General features: G+C 40.6%; 2 protein-coding genes across 3 annotated transcripts in view; both read left to right on the forward strand.

Moving 5' to 3' along the window:
• Positions 1-4: 4 nt before the first annotated feature.
• BRIX1 (biogenesis of ribosomes BRX1) lies at positions 5-8249 on the forward strand. Its single transcript, XM_068535224.1, has 10 exons — positions 5-209; positions 2374-2485; positions 3853-3896; positions 5469-5539; positions 5678-5727; positions 5833-5906; positions 6066-6116; positions 6246-6347; positions 7434-7562; positions 7806-8249. Exons 1-10 carry the CDS (start codon positions 51-53, stop codon positions 8073-8075), a joined length of 1062 nt encoding a protein of 353 aa, XP_068391325.1. The 5' UTR covers positions 5-50; the 3' UTR covers positions 8076-8249.
• Positions 8250-11495: 3246 nt separating this feature from the next.
• DNAJC21 (DnaJ heat shock protein family (Hsp40) member C21) overlaps positions 11496-22127 on the forward strand; it is a 28596-nt gene continuing 17964 nt past the window's right edge. Inside the window, exons 1-2 of one of the 2 annotated variants that reach the window (XM_068535227.1) lie at positions 11496-11783; positions 19506-19599. In XM_068535227.1, coding sequence (XP_068391328.1) covers positions 11687-11783; positions 19506-19599 — 191 coding nt within the window. In that variant the 5' untranslated portion in view covers positions 11496-11686. The remainder of the gene's footprint in view (positions 11784-19505; positions 19600-22127) is intronic. The other variant, XM_068535228.1, reaches the window with a different exon arrangement.

Genomic DNA, 22127 nt, shown 5'->3' on the forward strand with positions numbered 1-22127 from the left:
AGCGAGCGGCCGAGCCGGAAGGAAGGCCCAGAGTGAAGGCGGGGGGCAAGATGGCGGTGACGAAGAGGAAACGGCGTGGAGGCCCGGCGTTTCAGGCGAAAAAGCTAAAAAGAAACGAAAAAGATGCTAAGCCGCCTGCTAAGCCGAGCGACGTAGCAGAGGAGGCGGAGGAGGAAGAGAGAGATCGTATCCCAGGCCCGGTTTGCAAGGTAGAGGAGGCTCTGCGGCCGTGGCTTCACGCGCCTTCGTTGGGGCCGCTTACCACGTGATGGCTCTTCCGAGTTGCAGGGGTGTTTCGGGAGCTCGGTCCTATGTCTCCCGGTGGGGTCCGCTACCGCATTTACATTTAACCCTTGTGCACGTGGCCGCAGTCTTGGAGGCTGCGGGCTGAGCAACAGGGCGGACTTCTGAGCTCTTACCCGGCTCACAGGAAGCGACTTAACGGGGGCTCAGTTACAGTGTTTGGTCTTCCAGTTACTCCATTTTTTTGTTGTCGTTGGAGGATAGTACTTTTTCCCCTAAAGTTGTTTCTCGCTCTGGAGTATATCCCTTCCAGTGATGAATTCCAGTGAATCCCTTCTAGAATTCCACATTCTGCCATAATGAGCTGCGGTCAGTTAGGGATCCTGAAGCTTGTTATGCGGTCGTTTAAAAGTTGCTCTGCTTTGGGACTATGATTTTGACTTGTTTGATCTTTAACTCTCAAGGGGTAACGAAAACTGGAGTAGATAGTATGACCTTTACGTATATTCGACAAAGTTTTAACGTGCCAGGCACGTAAGAAGTTAGGTTTCCGCTGCTTTGGGATTGCAAAACTAGAACATGACCACTTCCTCCTAACATGTTGGAGTTTAGAAGAAAGCTAAGAACTCATATGAGTTGATGGTTTTTATTCAAAAGGAGGTGAACACAAGTTGTTGGGCTTAACTTTTAACTTTCATTCAACTGAGAGCTCTGTAAGCTAGATCAGATACTGTGGAGACAAGAATTGTGTTTGATTTCTTAATTTCTGTCTACCCCCCGCTCCCAAACTTAGCGTAGACCTCTGTCTACCACGTAGTGAGTGATAGATAAATGACCTTTTGTGGTGGAGTGGTAAGCACTGGGAAAGGAGTTAGCTTTTAGTAATGAAAGATGAGCTTGAATTCTAGCCCTGATATTAATTATCAGGGACGTTTTGAACTCTTTGCTCACCTGCAAATTAAGAGCAAGGAAATATGATTTACTTTTTGTGAAAAGTAAGCTGGACTTCTTGTAGATTTTCTGTAAATGTTAGTGTTCTCACTCTTCCCTTTAAGAGCTAGAAAGAAATATGATAGTAGCTATGATCTGAGTCACAATATAAAAAATATTACTGAAGTGCAAGAGATAAAGATTACTTTAGGTTAACCAGGTAAGGGATCATGAAGGATTTAGCCTTTGAGCTGGATCCCAAGGTAAGGGCAAAATTCTGATATTCAAAAATGAGAAGGAACAATATAAGAGGGAGAGAGCGAGAGAGACAAAAAAACTAATCGAAGGTGTTGAAGTGGACGAAATGCTGACAGTTTAAAAAGTACAGCCAAATTGGCTAAAGTGTAGGGTTTATTTGGGGCAATAGTGAGGTAGAAATATAGATGTATTTTAGAATCCAGTGTTAAAGCTGTGTCATTTTGGACTTTGTTTAGAAAACCCTGGAAGGTAAAGATGTGATTGGAGCATGTAGGTGGTAGTCTGCCTTGTCTGTTGGAGGAGCTTCTGGCTGGAAAGACCAGCATTTAGAAGATTTGCAATTGATATGAGATTAAAAATCTGAAGCTTGAAGGCAGTATCACTAGGAGAGGACTAAGTTGCTGCAAAGAGAGATTGATAGAATTTACTAGTGCTTTTGATACGAGAGAACAAGGGCAAACAGAAGAGTCAAAGCATGGGGGACTGAAATGATGGTGACATCATCAGAAAAATAAATAGCAAGGAAATTTACCGGATTTTAAGGGTTGGTATTCTAGAGTTGAATTTGAGGTAAACCAGATATTTGGATTATTAGGGCTAGAAAGAGTTCCTTACCTTTCTGTAGAGTTAGTTGACAATCAAAGCTGTGAGAATGATTATGAGAACTCTGTCCTGGAGAGATCAGAAATAAAAAAGAGGGCTAAGAAAGAATCTTTAGAGTCAGGAGGAGGAATTGGAGAGATTGAAGATGAAAAACAAAAAGAAGGGAAGTCAAGGAGATTTCTGGGTAGCAGCCGGGGTCACTGAGTGCTACAGAGATATTGAATTAAAGGTTAAGGTCAGGATTGTTTGGCTTGCTACTTGGAAGCTTTATCTGTAAACAAACAAACAAGATAGATTCACTATGAAATGTTAAAATTCGTCTCACTTTTTTTTCTTTAGGGCAAGTGGAAAAATAAGGAACGGATTCTCATCTTTTCTTCTAGAGGAATAAATTTCAGAACAAGACATTTAATGCAAGACTTGAGAATGTTGATGCCTCATTCTAAAGCAGGTACCTTTATATCATATACTTTAAAATTTTGTATTTTGTAAACTTGCCTGTTTATATGTTTTCACTTCGAGTCACACTTTGTTCGTTCAGCATGTCAGGTAAAGAACCATGACTTCTCAGAAGTGTATCTGTTCAGTGCCAAGATTTTTCCAATTAATATTTTGTTAGAAATTCTTTGCAAAATTCATTAAGCATTCTCTTCACTTTCTTAAACAGATATCCCAACTAGCAAAACATTTCTTAAAGGTCCAGGAATGCCTTCAATGTAATGTTCTCAGAGGTCATGAGCTGGTTTGTCCTTCTAAATGATTCGGGACTGCCATGTATTGCTTTCTGCATTTAAAAAAGCTTTTTATTAAAAAACTTAACGGGTTAGGAGTAGGATTTCAAGCACCTTCAAGTTGGGACTCAGTCTACTCCTAAGTGCCAAGCTTTTCTTTTTAGTAATGGGATATCTTACAGGCAAGTGAAGAACATCTAGTTTGGGGTTTATAACTGTGACAGCGCCCTCATGCAGGTGTTTTTGTGCCTGTGTTGGGAGGTGCTTTTGGTTTTAATTCTAGGTAATAACTTAGTTCTTTAGACCAGTGTTTCTCAAACTGAGGTCTGCTGTTACATCTTCAGGGCTCTGAAAATAATGAGAGAATTTTAATTTATGAGCTCTAAATGTGGTTTGTGAGAATTTTCCCATTTTTGAAAGGGATTCATAGAATTCAGGCATACCTCTTTTTATTGCGCTTCGCTTTATTCCATTTTTCCCCCATTTGAATGTTTGTGGCAACCCTGCGTCAAACGAGTTTCTTGGTGCCATTTTTTCAGTGGCATTTATTTGCTCACTTTGTGTCTGTGTCACATTTTGGTAATTCTTGCAATATTTCAAACTCTTTCATTGTTAGCATTTTTTAGCACTAAAATATTTTTAAATTAAGGTATGTACGTTGTTTTTTTAGACATAATGCTACTGTACACTTAACAGACTACAGTATAGTATAAACGTAACATTTGTATGCACTGGGAAACCAAAAAAATTTGTGTGACTCGCTTTGTTGCGATATTCGCTTTGTTACGGTAGTCTGGAACCGAACCGGCAGCATCTCTGAGGTATGTCTGTACACAAGTAAGAGACACTGCTTAGAGCTTTATAATTCTTGAGGACTATGTTTAATCACTCATTTTTACATTTCAAAAGAACAAGACTTTTAAAGAGGTCATGTGTTTTCAGGTCTAATCATTTTGAAGATTAATAAAATCTCATTTAAACTGAAGATTATAAAAATACTTAATATTTAATTTCCTAGAAAGTATGTGTGATTTGATTGAAGTAGCTTCGAAATTTTTTGTTTACTTACCTTTTTTTCTTTTTATAGATACTAAAATGGATCGTAAAGATAAGTTATTTGTGATTAACGAGGTAATTTTAGAAATTAATTAAATAAAGTAAAATATTCTAGCAACATTGTATTTAGGAACACAATATTTGGAACACTAGAAATAGTTCATTTAAAAAATAAGTCAGTTATTCAGTGACTTTTAAGTTGTTTTGTATAAGATACGCAAATTTTAATTATCTGCCTTTTAAATTTTTTAATTAATTATCTGCCTTTTAAATTTTTATAGTGCTCATTGTCTATTTCACAAAGTTTAGTGCTTCAGTATATATTATTTCTTGATCATTCTTATATTTGTCTTCTCTCAACAAGCATACTGAAATTTCTTGAGGACAAGGATTATCTCATTCTTTTTTTTTCTCATTATGTCTAGTACAGTGCTAAATTCATAGTAGGTACTCATAAAAATTATCAACGTAAATAAAATAAAAAGCCCATTAAATGTTTTAAAAAACTCATTGAAAAGTATTTTGCCAGTTTTAAAAGCGGTGCATGTGATATTTGCTCTTAAGATATTACAAACTAGTAATATGTTAAATTTTCCAAGTATTGTTGAAGACTAAACTTGCGTTTTCAGAGCAGATTTTCTTTTAAAACTTAGAAGAATTGTTTTAAGATAATTCTCTTTAGCTACTAGAAAGGCCTCTGTTATTCATTTAGCACAAATTTTTGAAGTGCTGCTCTATCATGGCATTATTCTATAGAAACAGTGTTTAAAAAAACATCCCTGTCATCATGGAGCTTACATTCTAATGGGGGAGACAGGCCCTAAACAAGTAGTATAATTTCAAGTGAAGATAGGAGAAATAAACAGGATGTGGGTTGCCAGCAATTAAAGCTCACAACTTAGTGTGTAGTTGTGTTTATTGTAAGATCAGTAAGGAACAGAAGCATTGGACTGAAGAATTCTTTAAGCCTCAGGTAGTGTATATGTATTAGTTTATGAACACTAAAATAATATAGGACTTCATTCCTTTTATTGCTTTTGTATATTTCTCAATTGTGACTTTGTAAATCTTTAAGATGTTGAAGTTTAATTCAACTTGAAATAGGTTTTGTATACATGCCTTTCACCAACTCCTTAGTGATTTTACAGAACCAAATCACAGAAATGGTAGTACAGATGAGGAAGAAAAAACAAATTTCTTGAGCTTAAAATCGAAAAGCTAAAGAGTTAAAAATCAAAGTAACCATTATAAAGGATGTCTTTGGTTCTGTAAGTACTGTATTTTTCTACAGTTGGTGAGGCTAATTGTAATGTGCTTTATCCCTGGGGCATTTGTTTTAAATCTTCGTAGTTTGTACACAGGACCATGGTCAGAAGAAGAGGTTCCCCAAGGGAGGCCAGTAAAAATGCTAAGCCAGAAAGAGTAGCTGCTTCCACCAAAGAGGTGGGCAGAGCACAGTTTACCTTGGACAGAACACCTAAGAGGAACTTTAAACGTTTCCATGAATAAATTTACCTTGATTTAGACCTTTGTAGCCTATTAACCTGCTTAAGTATTTTTGGAGGCATCTAAATATTCATTGCATTGAATTGCTTTAAATCTTATTTTTATTATCCACTTCATTTTTCTATACTTTGCTCCATTTAGGTTTGTGAAATAAAAAACTGCAATAAATGTATCTATTTTGAAGCTAAGAAAAAACAAGATCTCTATATGTGGTAAGAGAATGTATTAAATAAGATTAGAGAATATGTGAATATTATTAGCACATTATGGTGTCTTTTAAACTGAATTGGTAGTAAGCTTTTACTATGTTCTAAATTTTAATTAGTTGAAAAAGCTTTTATATTTTTTAGGCTTTCAAATTCACCTCATGGACCATCTGCTAAATTCCTTGTTCAAAATAGTAAGTTGACTCAATTTAAAAGTTTTTGTGAGAAAATTGAAAATAATCTTTTGGATAATCATGCCAAAGTTATAACTATTTTTGTTGCTGTTATAATTTTTTTAGTTCATACCCTAGCTGAGCTAAAGATGACTGGAAACTGTTTGAAAGGTTCTCGGCCCCTCTTGTCTTTTGATCCTGTAAGTTTCTCGTTTAGTGTATGAGGTCTAATTTTCTTACTTTGCATGGTTGGTTTTTGGTGGATATAGTTGTATAATTCAATTTAGTTAATATAAAAACACAAACAATTATAAACAAAACTAATGTTGTCAAGTAATATGTTCACTCTATTTTTATAGGCTTTTGATGAATTACCACATTTTGCTTTGTTAAAAGAACTCTTAATTCAGGTAAATATCTTTACTAGAAACTATTTTTAGTAAAATATTATAAATGAGTGTCTTCCTTTTAACTTAGCTATCTAAAGCACACATGGTATGTCATAGAATACAGAACTAATGTGTCCTTTTTCCCACTAGATCTTTAGTACACCACGGTATCATCCCAAAAGTCAACCATTTGTGGACCATGTGTTTACGTTCACTATTTTGGATAATAGGATATGGTTTCGGAACTTTCAGGTTAGCTTTAATTAACTTTTAATTATACTTTGAAATAAATTAGGATATATTGTTTTTATAGATACGGAAAATGCAAATGATAAATTCTTTTCTTTTCTTTTACATTGCTTTCTCTTCCCCACAGACTTGCAGTAAATAATCTTTATCTCATAACTTAGGTTCATGGCTGTCAGCTAATATGGTGTATGGATTTTCTAACAAGCTACTATATATTGAGTAAAATATAAGTTTCTCTCCCAAGAGGTTAGAATCTACCAGGGGAGAGGTGAGGTTTAAGACTTTGAAAAACATAACCCCTGTAGAAAGCATTCAATGAGAACTATTAGATGAGTCATACAGTGATTCATCCAGGAGGAGAGGTGATTCTGGAAATCTGTGGAGAGGTAGAAGAGAGCAGCAAGGCAAAATTTCAGACAGCTTATGAAGTAAACTGGGCTCTTTTCTGCATGTTGTTGTTATATTGGTTACTTTGCAATGTGAGTTAAACATATCCCCTTCTTAACCCCTGAGGGCAGGCATACCTTAACCAACTATAGTAATATTTGTAGTTCAGAAGTTGCCTCTTAATTCCACAGTCAGTAACCATTCAAAAATAAATTTTGCCGAAAAAATAAATAAATAAATAAATAAATAAATAAATAAATTTTGCCAATGTCTTTTTATCTACCTTTTAATCTAATTTGAATTAAATTTATAAAAACAATTTAGGGGTTGATTTAAATTTTGAAAGAGTGCCCCATAGGGTGCTTTAATACGTTTTGTTATCATGGTTGCAGTTTTAAATATTCATTTAACCACAATTTTTCAAGAAGACACGCATTGTGAGAAGCAAGATACAGACCAGATTGAAGTGACTCAATTTTAAATACACACTGAAAAAGCATTTATATTTTCCTATGACAACTACCTGTAACCAGTAATGTATTTCAGAAAGTATTGATGATTTGACACTTGCCAAGTTTCACTTCCACCTTAACTTCATTGGTTGTCAGTTATTTTAGGCACATTTGTAATGAGGATATAGCCTCTATACATTTTAGGAGTAGTATATCCAAACCAAAATGAAATGTTTCCTTTTTATTAAAGATCATAGAAGAAGATGCTGCTCTTGTAGAAATAGGACCCCGTTTTGTCTTAAATCTCATAAAGATTTTCCAGGGAAGTTTTGGAGGACCAACTTTGTATGAAAATCCTCACTACCAGTCACCAAACATGGTAAGCTGTTTTTGTTCAGTGGTCCTCAATGTCCCAGAACTCTTGGGCCAAAATAATTCTGTCAAGTAACTGTTCTGTTAACTGTGAAACTGAATTTGGTTTTTGCTGCATACAGTCTTACAAATTGCTTTTTTTTTGATGACGCAGGGTGAAGGGAAGTAGGGTTCATAAGTGAATGTCCTTGCCATATATAAAATGTTTATTTTTATTTCAAAAGCACCTGTAATATTTTTTTGTTTCTAGCATCGGCGTGTCATAAGATCCATCACAGCTGCAAAATACAGAGAGAAACAGCAAGTGAAAGACGTGCAGAAGCTGAGAAAGAAACAACCAAAGACTATTCTTCCCCATGATCCCACTGCAGATGTTTTTGTTACACCAGCTGAGGAAAAGCCGATAGAAATACAGTGGGTAAAACCAGAGCCAAAAGTAGATTTGAAAGCAAGAAAGAAAAGGATTTATAAAAGGCAAAGGAAAATGAAACAGAAGATGAACTGTGGGAATGCAAAATGAATCAATGGATAACTAATTTGTTCTCAGTTTTATATTTATTTTATGTTCAATGTGTAAATACATTTATTATTCGGGACGACCTTATATCTAACTAGTGTGACATTTAAAAGAGAAAAATTAAGATTTTGTGGCTTTGGGGGGGGGTCCTATGTATTTCTAAATAAAATATCACCAGAACTCAGCACTTAATTTCTGTTTTTCTTTTCAAAGCTTGTTTGTATTATTAAAAACTTGGCACACTTAAGGTTTAGGCCTGCTCTCTTGGATTAAAATTTTGAGTTTAGCAAAGCTGAAATTCAGATTTATTGGATCATTATTACATGTAAAGCAGCATTAGGCACTTTGAGAGCATAGTTTCAGATGGTAAAGTTGGGGTAGACTGCTAGAAGGGAAAGCATCTTACTGAGGTTTGAGTCCCTGAGTCACAAATCAGGCCCCAGAAAAGCCAACCTCTCATCTTGTTTTCTTACCTTGAAAATGTATGCTAAAAATACTTAGGTTTTGCAAATCAAATGAGTTAATATATGTGTTGAAAGCTTTTTGTAGATTACAAATTTAATTTAGAAGCAGTGCCTGTAAATTACTTATCAAATTAACAGTAAAAGGAAGAAAGACAGGACAGTTGTTAAGAGGGCACCAGAAGATTTGAATTTCTCCTGTTACGAAAGAACTTTACTTGAAGTAAAGAGGGCACTGGGCTTACCACCCTGGAAGTCGATCAGTAATGGAAAGACAAGATTCTGGGTGCAAGTGGCCAGGGATAGGGGTCATGCATGTGGTGTTTTGTCACCCACTAATTTCATGCTAATCATTTTCTCCTGTCTTTTTCTGCAACGTGACTAGTAATTCCATACTATTCCACTCTGTCACAGCTATCTAAGCAGTCCCTTGTTGGATATAGGAGTATTTCAGTTTTATCTTTTTCTGGTATAGGTGCTTGCAGCAAACTTTCTATAGAATTTTGTACAATATTTGTGGTTTCCTATAAGTAGAACTCTGGTCAAAAATTATGAACTTGTTCCCCTAAATATTGTACCTCACCAGAGGTTAGTGTTCATTTCCTTACACCCTTGCTGAGATAATCTTTGTCAATTTGATAGGTAAAAAAATGAATACTGTTTTTTGGCTACATACTGGGTTTTCTTTTGTGTGGTAGTTACATGAATTTGTAAGGGCTCTTTTATATAGTGAGGTTTTTCTAGGCATCTTAGTTTGTCACTTTGGTTTTAATTTTGTCTTTTAGATCTGTCTGTAGGCAGAATGGTCAGTTTTTCCATTTCACTTTTTCCTAATTTTCTGCTAAGAAAGGCCTTGAGTGTATAATTAGGCTACTTTATCTTGCAATAGTCTAAGTTAAGCTACTTAACCTTGAAATTTAAGTAATTCAAGTCAGAGGGTCACTTGAAATATTCAATACTTGTATGTGGCTAATGAAAGGCAAATCTGGTTAAGTGCAGGGGAAAAAAGGCCATTATTTAAGCGATAGAATATAGGATGAAAATTAGCTGTAGATTTCCCTTTCATAATCATTTATATGGATAACTCATTTGAATGAGAATTCCTCATCTCCCAAGTCCATGTTCATTTAGAAGTCAGGTTGTTTAGTGACGATCTTTCTTTAGACTGAAATTTATATGCAGTGTAATTGTCTTCAAATTTTGATACAATGTTATAAGTAAAAATAGATCCCTTTTTCCCTCAGGAGGGAAAAAAGAGGTAGCAAAACCAGATGGAGTTGGAGGAAGAAAAAAGTACTTTGTTTTTTCACTTTTTGTCCAACCCCCCCCTCCCCTAATTCCATTCTCAGATGGGGAAAGGTCCTGTTTTTCATTGAACTCAAACTTCTCAATCCCTACCTATTACCAATTTACAATCCAAGACCATATAGTATCTTCCTTTTTTGGAAAAGAGGCAAGTATGGATTTTGAGTAGTGAGTTGGTTGGACAGTGTTGTGCCTAGAAACTTGAGGTTTAGAGTTGGTTGGTTTTGATTGTGCAGGGCGTAGGGTATTAGGGAAGAAAGGGACAGCTTCCTAAACTTTGGATACCCAACCCTGTACAATAGGTATTTGTTAGCAACAGAGCCAGCCCTTCTAACTGTACATGGTTGACAAAGACAGCCTACATCTAACATATATGTAAACATTCCACATTATAGTGAAATATTCTGGTGTACTGAGGCATTTTTTTAAAAATTTTTATTTATTTTTGGCTGTGTTGGGTCTTTGTTGCTGTGTGCGGGCTTTCTCTAGTTCCAGTGAGCGGGGGCTACTCTTTGTTGTGGTGCGTGGGCTTCTCATTGCGGTGGCTTCTCGTTGTGGAGCACGGGCTCTGGAGCGCAGGCTCAGTAGTTGTGGCGCACGGGCTTAGTTGCTCCGTGGCATGTGGGATCTTCCCGGATCAGGGCTCGAACCCATGTCCCCTGCATTGGCAGGAGGACTCTTAACCACTGTGCCACCAGGGAAGCCCTATACTGAGGCATCTTAACGACAATTAGGATACTATTTTGACACTTTACCAAATTGCTTGGAACAGTTGTTCAGATCTTACATCCCATAATACAGTGTATCAATTAGATCAACCAAAACCTATTGGTTAAATACTATCTCTTAACTGCATTTTTTTTTTTTTTTTTTTGGTCGGCCCGCTGGTCTTGTGGGATCTTAGTTCCCCTGACCAGGATGGAACCCGGGCCCTTGGCAGTGAAAGCGCCATGTCCTAACCACTGGACTGTCAGGGAATTCCCTTAACTTCATTCTTAAAGTAAACCAATCTTGGAAATGTAAGTTTAGAGGCCAGAAGGTTAGGATTAAAGAGTGATGGATGGGTGGATCAGCACAATTTCGTTCACATTGGTGGTGAAACATTTAGTACTATGTTACTTCAAAACGTGTTGATGCTTCGCTCTTAAATTGTTTCAGTTTAAGTCATTTACTCTTATTTCTCATGCACATTGGTCAGGACAAGCAATATTAGAGATCTCATTAAGTGGTAACCGAAGATAACTGAAAAGAGTTAAAAAACCTGGATTCGATCCAACCGAATCTTGCCACTGATTGGTTGGGGAGGCTTGAGCAAACCACTTGCCTGAGTGTCCTCATCTGTAAAAGCGGGGCTCACATTAAAGAACCATAAGATGTTTTCCAGAATCTCATCCCATGAGACTCCTATCTCAGCTCTCAGGTCGGCTGTCAAGTTGGTGTCACTCTGACTGCCCTCTGTGTCCCTCACAATGACACCCACCGTGGCCCCGCCTCCCGTGGCCCCGCCTCCGTTCTCCTAAGGCCCCGCCTCCCTCCCGCCGCGGCTCCGCCTCCCTCCTGCGCGGCTATTTCCGGAACAGGGTCCTCCCCCAGCCCATGCGGAGCCGCGGCCTCCGGCAACACCCCCTCCGCGCTCCCGCGTGCCGCAGCCGGCGCCGCCTTTCGCCGCCGCGCGCCGCCGTCGCCCCGTGCCGCCGTCGCTGCCGCCGCGCTCGCTGGCTGGCCCGGTGCGGGCGCCGGGCTCCTGCCACAGGCGAGAACCACCGGCGCCACCACCACCACTTCGGCCCGGGCCCGGGCACCGGCCCCGCCCCGGGCCTCGGCCTGAGCCCCCCGCCCGGCCGGGCGATGAAGTGTCACTACGAGGCGCTGGGGGTGCGGCGCGACGCCAGCGAGGAGGAGCTCAAGAAGGCCTATCGGAAGCTGGCCCTGAAATGGCACCCGGGTAACTACTCCGCAGCCGCCGTGGCCCCTAGCAGAAGCCTCGGCCCTCGCGACCTTTCTCACCCCTCTCCCTAGGGTAACTCCAGGGACCTGGCTGTGCCCGGAGCTGCCCGCTCGGTAACTCCGCTCGCCCTGGAAATCGGGCCGGCGCCCAACCCGGCGCCCGGCTAGGTGGCCCCTGCGCAGTCCTGGCGATGAGCGTCCTCGGCTCTCCGGTGGACGCAGCCCTCCACCCACAGGCTTCACTCGAGCCCCGAGCACCTCGTCCCTTCCTAGACGCCCCCCGCCCCGGTTCCCGCGTGGCCACTGGATGGGGAAAGATTAACATCCTAGAGACTTCCCTGCTCCTCCCACTCCTTCGCAGACGGCCCCGAGCGGGGAGGAGTCGCGAGCTCTTAACCCAGTCCTGCCTCGGGCTTGTCCCTCGCTGGACTCCCCTGCAGCTCGGCTTCCCCGGGCTTCTCCTCGGGGAAGAAACATTAAAGTTGCTCTTAACTTCATCAAGGAATCCCAGCTACTTAAGACAAAGGAGCTAGTGACATGTCTTTTAAATAGCTATGATTTTTGCCCCTCTTTTGGTAGGCTGAGTGACCCTGTACTTGACTTCGGATGTTCTGCAGATTAAGAATTTTGAGTGTCTTCCCGAGTGAAGTTCATGTGTTTACTTAGAAGTATGCTTCCTTTGGATGTTGTATTGGGTTGTGTAGTCCAGGCCTTTGTGACCGTCGTGAAGTAATTTGATCTTCTAGACCAGGGAACTAAGACAGTATTTGAATCTCAGCTTTTTGAGGTTTATAAGAGGCTTTCGTATTAGTATTAGTCAGTAAGCATGTTTCTAGAGTCTCTGAAATGCTAAGATGGAGACCTCAGAGTCTTGTTTGGAAAACATGCCTTACACACACGAAAAGTTAAATACAAATGCAAACAGAATAGCATAGCGTATATAATTGGTAGTTGTGTTGATGGAACAACTAATAACTGCCCCAGGGATTCAGAGCAGGGAGTTTTCACTATGTACTGAGAGGCAGTGAGGCTCCCCCTTGGCAGAGGAGTCTAGCCGTTAGCTGGATCCTGGAGGAATGGGATTGAGAGAAGTGAATATAACAGTATGGGAAAGAGCACCGTGTGGCCCAAAGATGGCCTAGGGCACAGTTCGACCGAAGGCAGTGTTTATCGGAAGTCTGAAAATATGGGTCGAGAGAAGAGCTGAAGGGAGGGCTTGGGACCCAAAGTCAGAAGGTAATGGTTATAGTTGATGGAACAGGAAATAAAGGTATGGGTTTGTTGCTTAAAGTTGTAATGATGACCAACAGAGGAACTAAAAAAAATCTGATGTATATTGGAAGGGAAGAGGTAAATGAGCTAAATGTGCATTAAGAAGTCACTAGCTATATCCAAAATTAATAGGTCCAAAATTAGTGTAGAGGCATATTCTTAGAGTAATAGGGGTTACCATTAGAAATCGAGTTAAGAATTTGTTGACTCTGGGTGGGAAAGAGTGGGAAAGAGGATTAATGCTTGTCACCAAGTGCATATATAATTTTGATGACAGTATTAAAACGTTTTTGAGTAGTAGTTTGAGATTAGATTGTAAAGGGCTTTGAATGTTAGGCAAAGGACTGTGAAATTTGTTTATCCAATAGTGGAGAGTTGAGGCTGGTTTTATTAAGATGTCTTGGGAAGGTGCTATGAAGGCAGGTTAGTACTATGAGGAGGGGTGGAGACAGAAGTCAGGTAGAGTCCGTCCGCCTTGGGCACCGATGGGCCAAAACTAGGCTTGGGGTCAGTGGGAGGGGTAAGGCCTGGGATGAAGAGAAGTTGCAAGAGAAAAGTTACCAGATTTGGTGACTAGTTGGAAATCAGTGCAAAGAAGAAGGCAAATGTTACTAAAATATCAGTTAACTACTTTGAAACCAAATGTGTTAGGAACTAAATGTGAATAGCTTCTTTGAATGTCATCAGAATTCGTAACATCCTAAATATCTTGGTTTGAAAATGCCTGTACATATAAGGGATAAATACTGTCCCAGGAGACACATGATTTTGATATGCTTTGCTTTGCTGGCTCATTAATTTGTTCAGTCTGACACTCAGCAAATGTTTAATTTCATTCTGTGTGTAAGGTACTGTGTTAGATGTTAGGTGACATATAGGCTGTGCTTCAAAGACTAATATGTACCTCATATAGAAAGGCTGCCCATTTTCATTGTTAAAAAAGAAAGAGATTACCTTTATTTCTGTTATTGAGGAACTGAGAATAATTTCCAGTAGGGTCAATAGCACTGCGTAGTGAGGTCACTCCTTGTGAAAGCCAGGCTTTCAGTAATTCATCTGATGACTGTTCCCTGAACACCTTACTGTGGAACGAGACAGGAGTGGTCCCTGCCCTGCTGGCCCTGCTGTCTTCTGGGAGACACAGAGGAAAGCAGTCACTTTTCATCCGGTGAGATAAGGGCAGTATGAGGGCAAATACAAGGTGCTTATGAGCACATGTACCAATCTGGACTGGGTTTTCTAGTGGGTGGGATAGATGTGCATCCCTGAAGAAGTGACATCTAGGTCGAGACCTAAAGCGGGAACACAGGGAATACGGGAGGTGGAAGGCAAGAGAGGGCACGGCAGAGTCTAGGAAGGGAAAGAGGTGAGCCTGCCCAGGTGAGCAGGGGCCGGGTCTTGAAGGTTGTGGTAACCTGCATTAGGCAGATTGGGTTTTAACCTAAGGGCGTTGGGAAGCATTGAAGGGTTGGAAGCAGGGGAAATGATAGGTTTGTATTTTTCTAGTATCTCTCTGGCTGTAGTGGGGAGAATGGATTGGAGCGGGCAAGGCTGGAGGTAGGGAGACCAGTAGGTCCAGGGACACTGACATGACTAGGATGACGATAGGACCTGGGGGTGGAGACTGAGTCACGTGCTGAAATCCTCAGCGAGTAGGGGGAGCAGTTGGGAGGCGAGTGGACAGTGAGAAGGAGGGGAAGAAGGAGAGATGGCGAGATGGGCTGAATCTCGATGGAATGCTGGTTTGTCCTCAGGGGTGAATAGAGAATCAGTGACCAGGAGGGCGTCAGCTTTACCACCAGACCTGCTGTATGACAGCTGTGCTGGAGCCCGAGTGGCCTGTAGGGAAGTGGTGTTCTCAGGGAACCTGGCTTCAGTCAAGGCAGGACTTAAAAGGCACAGTCCATGAAATGTTCTAGAAGGTAGTGTAAAAACATTTGGGACAAAGTGGAAGATGGTGTGAATGGATCAAGGGAAAAGCACAGAGGATAGTATGAGAATGCCTTTTAAACTTTAATGACTGGATTTGCAATACCTGTGGCTTTTGCATTTGGCTAATAATTAAGGTGGACTTTCCATTTTTTATGATTGCTTGTCAACTACACTCATGTTCAACCTCCTAGTCAACCAGTTACAAGTATATTTAAGTGAAATACAAAGCCATATGACAGATTGAAAAAACTTGTTAAAAAAGAGGCTCCAGTAAGTGATTAGATCTTACTTTCAGTTGGTACATTGTTGGGTTTTTTATGTTTAAAAGCTTTAGCTCTTACCAGACTGCTTTGAGGGAGGAAAGAAGGGAGTGGGAAGAAACAGGACAACAAAGTACAGTGCAGATTAAAAGGTGAAGAAGAACCACCCACCTACCACTCCAAACAGTCACCTTTTTTGTCTCATGTCAGGAGATTTAGTTGCTGGCTTTTTCTGCCTTTCTGCTTTAATTTTTTTTTTTTTTAATTTAACATCTTTATTGGAGTATAATTGCTTTACAATGGTGTGTTAGTTTCTGCCATATAACAAAGTGAATTAGCTATATGTATAACACATATCCCCATATCTCCTCCCTCTTGCGTCTCCCTCCCACCCTCCCTATCCCACCCCTCTAGGTGGTCACAAAGCACCGAGCTGATCTCCCTGTGCTATGCAGCTGCTTCCCACTAGCTATCTGTTTGAACTATGCTTTTTTGTTTATCTGACCAAAATGTTATTAATGATTTGATGAAGACATAGAAGTCATGAGCTGGACTGTCACCGTGGAGACATATCAGGATTGTGTTGAGCTGCACGTGACAGGAAACTGGCAATTGTGGTCAAAACAAAGAGTCATTTTATTTTCTTCATGTAGCAAGAAATCCAGAGGTCGCCCATCTTGGTAGCTCCAGCTGCTTGATGAAGCCATCGAAGACCTGCTCCATCATCCTGACCATAAGACTTGAGTCCTTGCATCAAGTGTAAGCAGTTAAGCCTCAGAGAAGTTCATTACGCTCATGTGGAGGCGCAGAGAGAGGCAGGTGGGCCCCAGTGCAGCAGGTCTCCTCCGTGAGGTCCTTGGCCTCTGCTCAGCAGCTGTCAGATGAGGCCTCACTCAGCGTCTGAAACGGCAGCAGGGGATCCCAGGCAGCAGTGTGGAGGAGGAAAGGATAAAGCAGGGACAGAGTGTGTGCTGGTTGCCTTTCAAGGAAGTCTTAAAAGCCACCACAGAATACTTTTATAGATTTTATTGACCGGAGCTTAGTCACATGGTCATGCCAAGCTTCAAGGGAGACTGGAAATGGAGTCTTTCTTTGGAGGATCAGGTGCCCCCATAAAATCAGGATTCAGTTGTTACCGGAAGAAGGGGATGAACTAGCAGTCTCTGCCTCAGTCCTCATAATCTGCCTGCAGGCAGTGCACCTGGGCTTTGGGCAGGACATGGGGGATGAGTTAAGGGCATAAGGTGAGTGCCACCCAGGCCCATCCCTTTCATCAGGAGAAACAGTCTTCTCCTAGAAGCTTCACTTAGTAGATTTGTGTTTGTATCTGATTGGCTAAAACTGGGTCACCCGACAACCCCAACTTCAAGAAAGTCTGGGGAGGTGAATTTTTTAAGTGTGTGTATTACCACTGTGATCAAAATCAGGTCTTGTTAGGAGGAAGAGGAGAAGGGATATCGAGTAGGCAACTAGTAGTATTTGCCACAGAGTAGTAATAAAAATCTAAAATAATTAAATCTAAAATTATCAAAACAGGATACTGGGTGTCCTGTGTTTAGAATCCAATTGCAGCAGGGCCACAACAAGATGGAATTTGATAGTATGCATTGGAAATAATGGAAAACCTAGCCACAGTGGCTTAGTAGGTTAAGAATTTATTTTTCTCACCACAGGGAGGCTTGGAGGTAGGTGCCTGCTGGCATTGTTTCAGTGGCTAAGTAATGTCACTGTGAATCTCTTGACTTTTCCTTCATGGTCTCAAGATGGCTGCTGAAGCTCCAGCTCTCATGTCCATGTACAAGACAAAAAGAGGAAGGAAAGAAAATACACTAATAGACTTCTGCTTTCATCTCACTGGTCAGAGCTGTGTCACGACCCTTCCTAGCAGCAAGGGAGGCTGGATAAGCTAAAATACTTGCTTATTTTTTAGCTTATCCAGCCTCCACAGTAAAGGCTGCAAGAGAGAAAGGAGGGAGAGGTGTTGGATGATCTAACCTTTAGTATCTGCCACAGAATGGATTGAGTACTATATCTGAGTTAAAAAAATATTTGTTATACAGTTATATTGGCTTGTCAGGAATTTTTTTAAAATTATTTATTTATTTATTTAGTTGCTTCGGGTCTTAGTTGTGGCAGGAAACTCTTAGCTACGGCACGCATGTGGGATCTAGGTCCCTGACCGGGGATTGAACCACGGCTTCCTGCATTGGGAGTGTGGACTCTTAACCACTGTGCCACCAAGGAAGTGCCTCTTGTCGGTAATTAATATGAAAAATACTTGAAACTTTGTCACCTATAAATTCAATATGACTTACTGTGATATTGTTGCTAAAAGCTAATATAATTAGCTATAGTGATTCGAAGTAGAATGTTAAGGAATTAATGAATGGCTCCTTGATGATCACTGTCTTTGACTGCATTTGAAGTAGAGGGTATTAGAGTGTGCATAAGAAATGGGAGATTTAGTCCAGAGAAGAGGTAGACTAGGAGATGACCCATGGGCTGCTCTGTGGAAGGGGAGTCAGACCTGCGTTGTATTATACAGCTAGGCTCCTGTGATGGCGTTTTTTTGGTTTCTGTTTCTTACTTTATGTTTTAATTCCGAGGGAGCATGATTCTGTATCTAAAGCTTTTCCTGTTAAAGCATCTTAGTAAAGAGATCTGTGGCAAATTGCTGCACTTGAGAAGGTGTTGTCCGTGTCAGTTGTTGAGCAGAAGCCCGCTTGAAGGGCTGGGGGCTGTGTAATGGTATCTGAAAAGAGGACGTAGGATACCCTTGAGGGCCTTGTTTTAAGACTGCTTCTGTCATATTTTTTTTCTTAGAGGCAGATATTGAGTTGTAGCTTAAAGAACATTGATGTACTCCATAGTAGGTTCAAAATATTTTGCTTTCTGAGTGTATTAGTTATCTATTGCTGTGTAAAAATTACCGAAAACTTAGGGCTTAAAACAACAAACAGCAAATATTTTCTTTTTTTTTAGCAAATATTTTCATAATACGGACTCACACAGTTTCTGGGGATCAGAATCAGAATGGTGTAGCTGGGTGGCTTGGCTCAAGGTTTCTCACCAGGTTGAATCACCACTGTCTGGGAAAACCCACTTTCAAGCTCACCCCCATAGTAATGGCGGGCCTCAGTTCCTTGTTGGCTGTGGGCTGGAGGCCTCCATTCTTCACCATGTGGGCTTCTCATAGACCACTGGAGTGTCATGCTGTGGCAGCTGGCTACTCCCAGTGATCCAAGAGAGAGCGAGCGCCCAAGATGCAAACTACAGTCTTTCATGATCTAATCTTGGAAGTAATGTCCTGTACCGTCACCACTCCTGCCACCTGCTTTCGGTGACAGAGACCAACCCCGGTGCCATGGGAGGGGACCACACAGGGCATGAATGCCAGGAGGTGGGGGTCCTTGGGGGCCATCTTGGAAGCTGGCTACCACACTGAGGCAAAGATGCTTTCTGAATTCCACGGTTAAGGAAGCACAACTAAGGGAAAAGTAATTAGTTAGTACATAGTTTTTAAACTTTATGAGATTTAATTTGGTATATACTGATAAGAAAGAAAACCTTAAGGACGGTGGTAAAGATGGATTAAACATAATCTAGCACTGAATAGTAACAGCCTTTCTATAAATGATTGATTTATATATTTTACTCCTTCTAAAAATAAAATGTGTACTACTCAGCATTTTCTATTTGTGGATATCCAGGTTGAGTGCTCAGTGATGCACTGAGATTTAGAGAAAAGCATGAAATTTCTACTCAAGTTGACACTTATAACAGATCCTCAGTATCAGCTGTCATCCGTTTTCTCTGTTTTTCCTTAGTTGTTTTTCTTCGTTTTTGTACACTCATCTATTTATGGCATTTCTGATGGAAGAGGTCCCTTTTAGAGTCCTTTACTTTTTTTTTTTTTAATTTTTTTAAAAATTTTATTTATTTATGGCTGTGTTGGGTCTTCGTTTCCGCGCGAGGGCTTTCTCCAGCTGTGGCAAGCGGAGGCCACCCTTCATCGCGGTGCGCGGGCCTCTCACCATTGCGGCCTCTCTTGTTGCGGAGCACAGGCTCCAGACGCGCAGGCTCAGTAACCGTGGCTCACGGGCCCAGTTGCTCCGCGGCACGCGGGATCCTCCCAGACCACGGCTCGAACCCGTGTCCCTTGCATTGGCAGGCAGATTCCCAACCACTGCGCCACCAGGGAAGCCCCTGTCCTTTACTTTTTTGATGACTGAATTTCTGTGCCTTTATTTTAACAGATAAAAATCTGGATAATGCCGCAGAAGCAGCTGAGCAATTTAAACTAATCCAAGCAGCATATGATGTGTTGAGCGACCCTCAGGAAAGAGCATGGTGAGCGTCACGCTGTCCCTCCTTGTGGATCTTGTTGGGAAGAATGGTCAACAGAGGGTTTTTTTTTTTTTTTTTTTTTTTAATAAGCCAAGGTGCCATATTTGGGGGTAGCATGTCCTGAACCCCATCACCTGCACCCAGAAGCCTGTAAGAGCTCCCTATTTTTTTTTTTAAAGTGCTTCTATAGCACCTTGTATTTTTTTTTTTTAAATTTATTTATGGCTGTGTTGGGTCTTCGTTTCTGTGCGAGGGCTTTCTCCAGTTGCGGCAAGCGGGGGCCACTCTTCATCGCGCTGCGCGGGCCTCTCACTATCGCGGCCTCTCTTGTTGCGGAGCACAGGCTCCAGACGCGCAGGCTCAGCAATTGTGGCTCACGGGCCTAGTTGCTCCACGGCATGTGGGATCTTCCCAGACCAGGGCTCGAACCCGTGTCCCCTGCATTGGCAGGCAGATTCTCAACCACTGCGCCACCAGGGAAGCCCCAACAGAGGGTTTTTAAAAGATTTAATATGTTAAATGGTTTGGGGTGTGTTCTGAAGCACCAGTCACATATTCATTATATAAAATGCAGTGTGTTGGTAGGAAGGAACCTTAGAGATGATTACTCCAACTCTGATACTATAGACGATGAAACACAAAGCTTGGCAATCGTAGATAGTTTTAATTTTGATACTTATGAAGTGCCTTCTCTTTGAATAAGGTCTTTTTGATGTCTGACAAATTTACTGATGTCAGAAAAGGAAGAATGCTGACTTTTCCTTAAGAAACAGATACTGTGTTTTCATCAAGAATTGTAATATTTTCCCAAGAACTACTTTCTATAAGAAATTGAGTTAAGCTTCTACATCTATGACAGATTCTTTAACTCAGGATGACCTGATCATTTAATGCCATTTCCAAACAAAAATTTCTGCGTTTGAAGTTCTGGGTTTCCAGATTCTCAGTGAACTTTTTGCTACAAAGTCCTGACATAACTGTGCAAGATCCCACAGAGCAGGTGGGTGTTCAGTTCACCCGTGCAAGTCTTCTGTGTGATAGCATACAAGCACGGCCAGCTGTCAAGAGAGAAAGGCTGTAAAGAAAATTCTTTTTTTTTTTTTCACTTGGTCAAGATTTATTTCAAGGCCTGAAAACACTGACTAATCGAAAATGGCCCTACTGCAATTTCTTATAATATATAAATAATATAAAACTTTAAAAAATGTAGACACTATTAACTAACTCCTAAACCACACACTATAGGCTTTTCAAAAGCAATAGTTATTTAACAAAATGTAAGGTGACAATATCAAAGAATTTTCACACTTAATGAGGACACAATCTGTCGCAAGCTACTCACACAAACACAAATCTTTTTTACACTTTCCGTGTTTGTTTTTAACTTTGTTTCATAGAACCACTGATAATTGAGGCTTCTTTCAAGTATAGGATTTCTAACATTAAATTACATTTTCAAAGTATTTCTATAAAGAAGAAATGAAAAAGACACATACTACATTTTGTTTGCCATAAATTCATACACCAAAAAGTCAGACAATCCAACTGAATTTATTCCTGCTTCCCCCTTCTCCAACATTAGCTTTAGATGTTCTTCTAAATATCATATCAACAGTTTTGTTAAAATCAGTTCTCTCATTTATGCAGATTAGGGGATAATGGTTTTATAATGAGTTATCTTTAAAATTATCTTCTAGGTAGCACTCTTTAGCCTTAAATTACATTGTGCACACACAACTACAACAGTTTGCATTTGCTCAGGAACATATAATCACATTAAAAATAAATAACTTTGTAGTTCATAGTTCAGTTGGCTCTTAAATAGTTTCCCTGGGAGGGAAACAAGTATTTTGTGTTGTTTAAGAAACTGATATAGATAAATGAAATGCTAGGTGTTTGTTTAAACTTTGAGGAAACCTACAGACGAACTTTTGGGTGTTTTTTCTAAAATGCAAGAGATATGCGCTTAATCACTGTTCATATAGTGAAGGGATGGGATGGCAGATACAGAGGCAGATGAAACTCTACATTTTGTAAATGTAGAGTTGGATATTCTAAATGGAAGAACTGACACTGACAATTGTTTACAGGAAACAAAGGTTAAGAAAAATGTTGAAGAATATCTACTCTTAAAAAGAGAGAAGTGGGGCTTCCGTGGTGGCGCAGTGGTTGAGAATCCGCCTGCCAAAGCAGGGGACACGGGTTCGAGCCCTGGTCTGGGAAGATCCCACACGCCGCGGAGCAACTGGGCCCGTGAGCCACAATTACTGAGCCTGCGCGTCTGGAGCCTGTGCCCCGCAACAAGAGAGGCCGCGATAGTGAGAGGCCCGCGCACCGCAATGAAGAGTGGCCCCCGCTTGCCGCAACTAGAGAAAGCCCTCGCGCAGAAACGAAGACCCAACACAGCTAGAAATAAATAAATAAATAATTAAAAAAAAAAAAAAGAAGTGTTTTACAACACAAAAATGAGAACTAGAGATTCGAAAAACACTCATTTTACTGTTTTAAAAGAAAAACAAAAAAATAATAGG

Source organism: Eschrichtius robustus, chromosome 2, assembly GCF_028021215.1.
Source record: "Eschrichtius robustus isolate mEscRob2 chromosome 2, mEscRob2.pri, whole genome shotgun sequence".
Lineage (NCBI taxonomy): Eukaryota > Metazoa > Chordata > Mammalia > Artiodactyla > Eschrichtiidae > Eschrichtius > Eschrichtius robustus.

Coding starts and splice junctions, on each gene's coding strand:
- BRIX1 (XM_068535224.1), top strand. CDS start 51: ATGGCGGTGACGAAGAGGAAACGGCGTGGAGGCCCGGCGTTTCAGGCG. Junction 5,728..5,832: donor TAAATTCCTTGTTCAAAATA/GTAAGTTGACTC, acceptor TAATTTTTTTAG/TTCATACCCTAGCTGAGCTA. Junction 5,907..6,065: donor CCCTCTTGTCTTTTGATCCT/GTAAGTTTCTCG, acceptor CTATTTTTATAG/GCTTTTGATGAATTACCACA.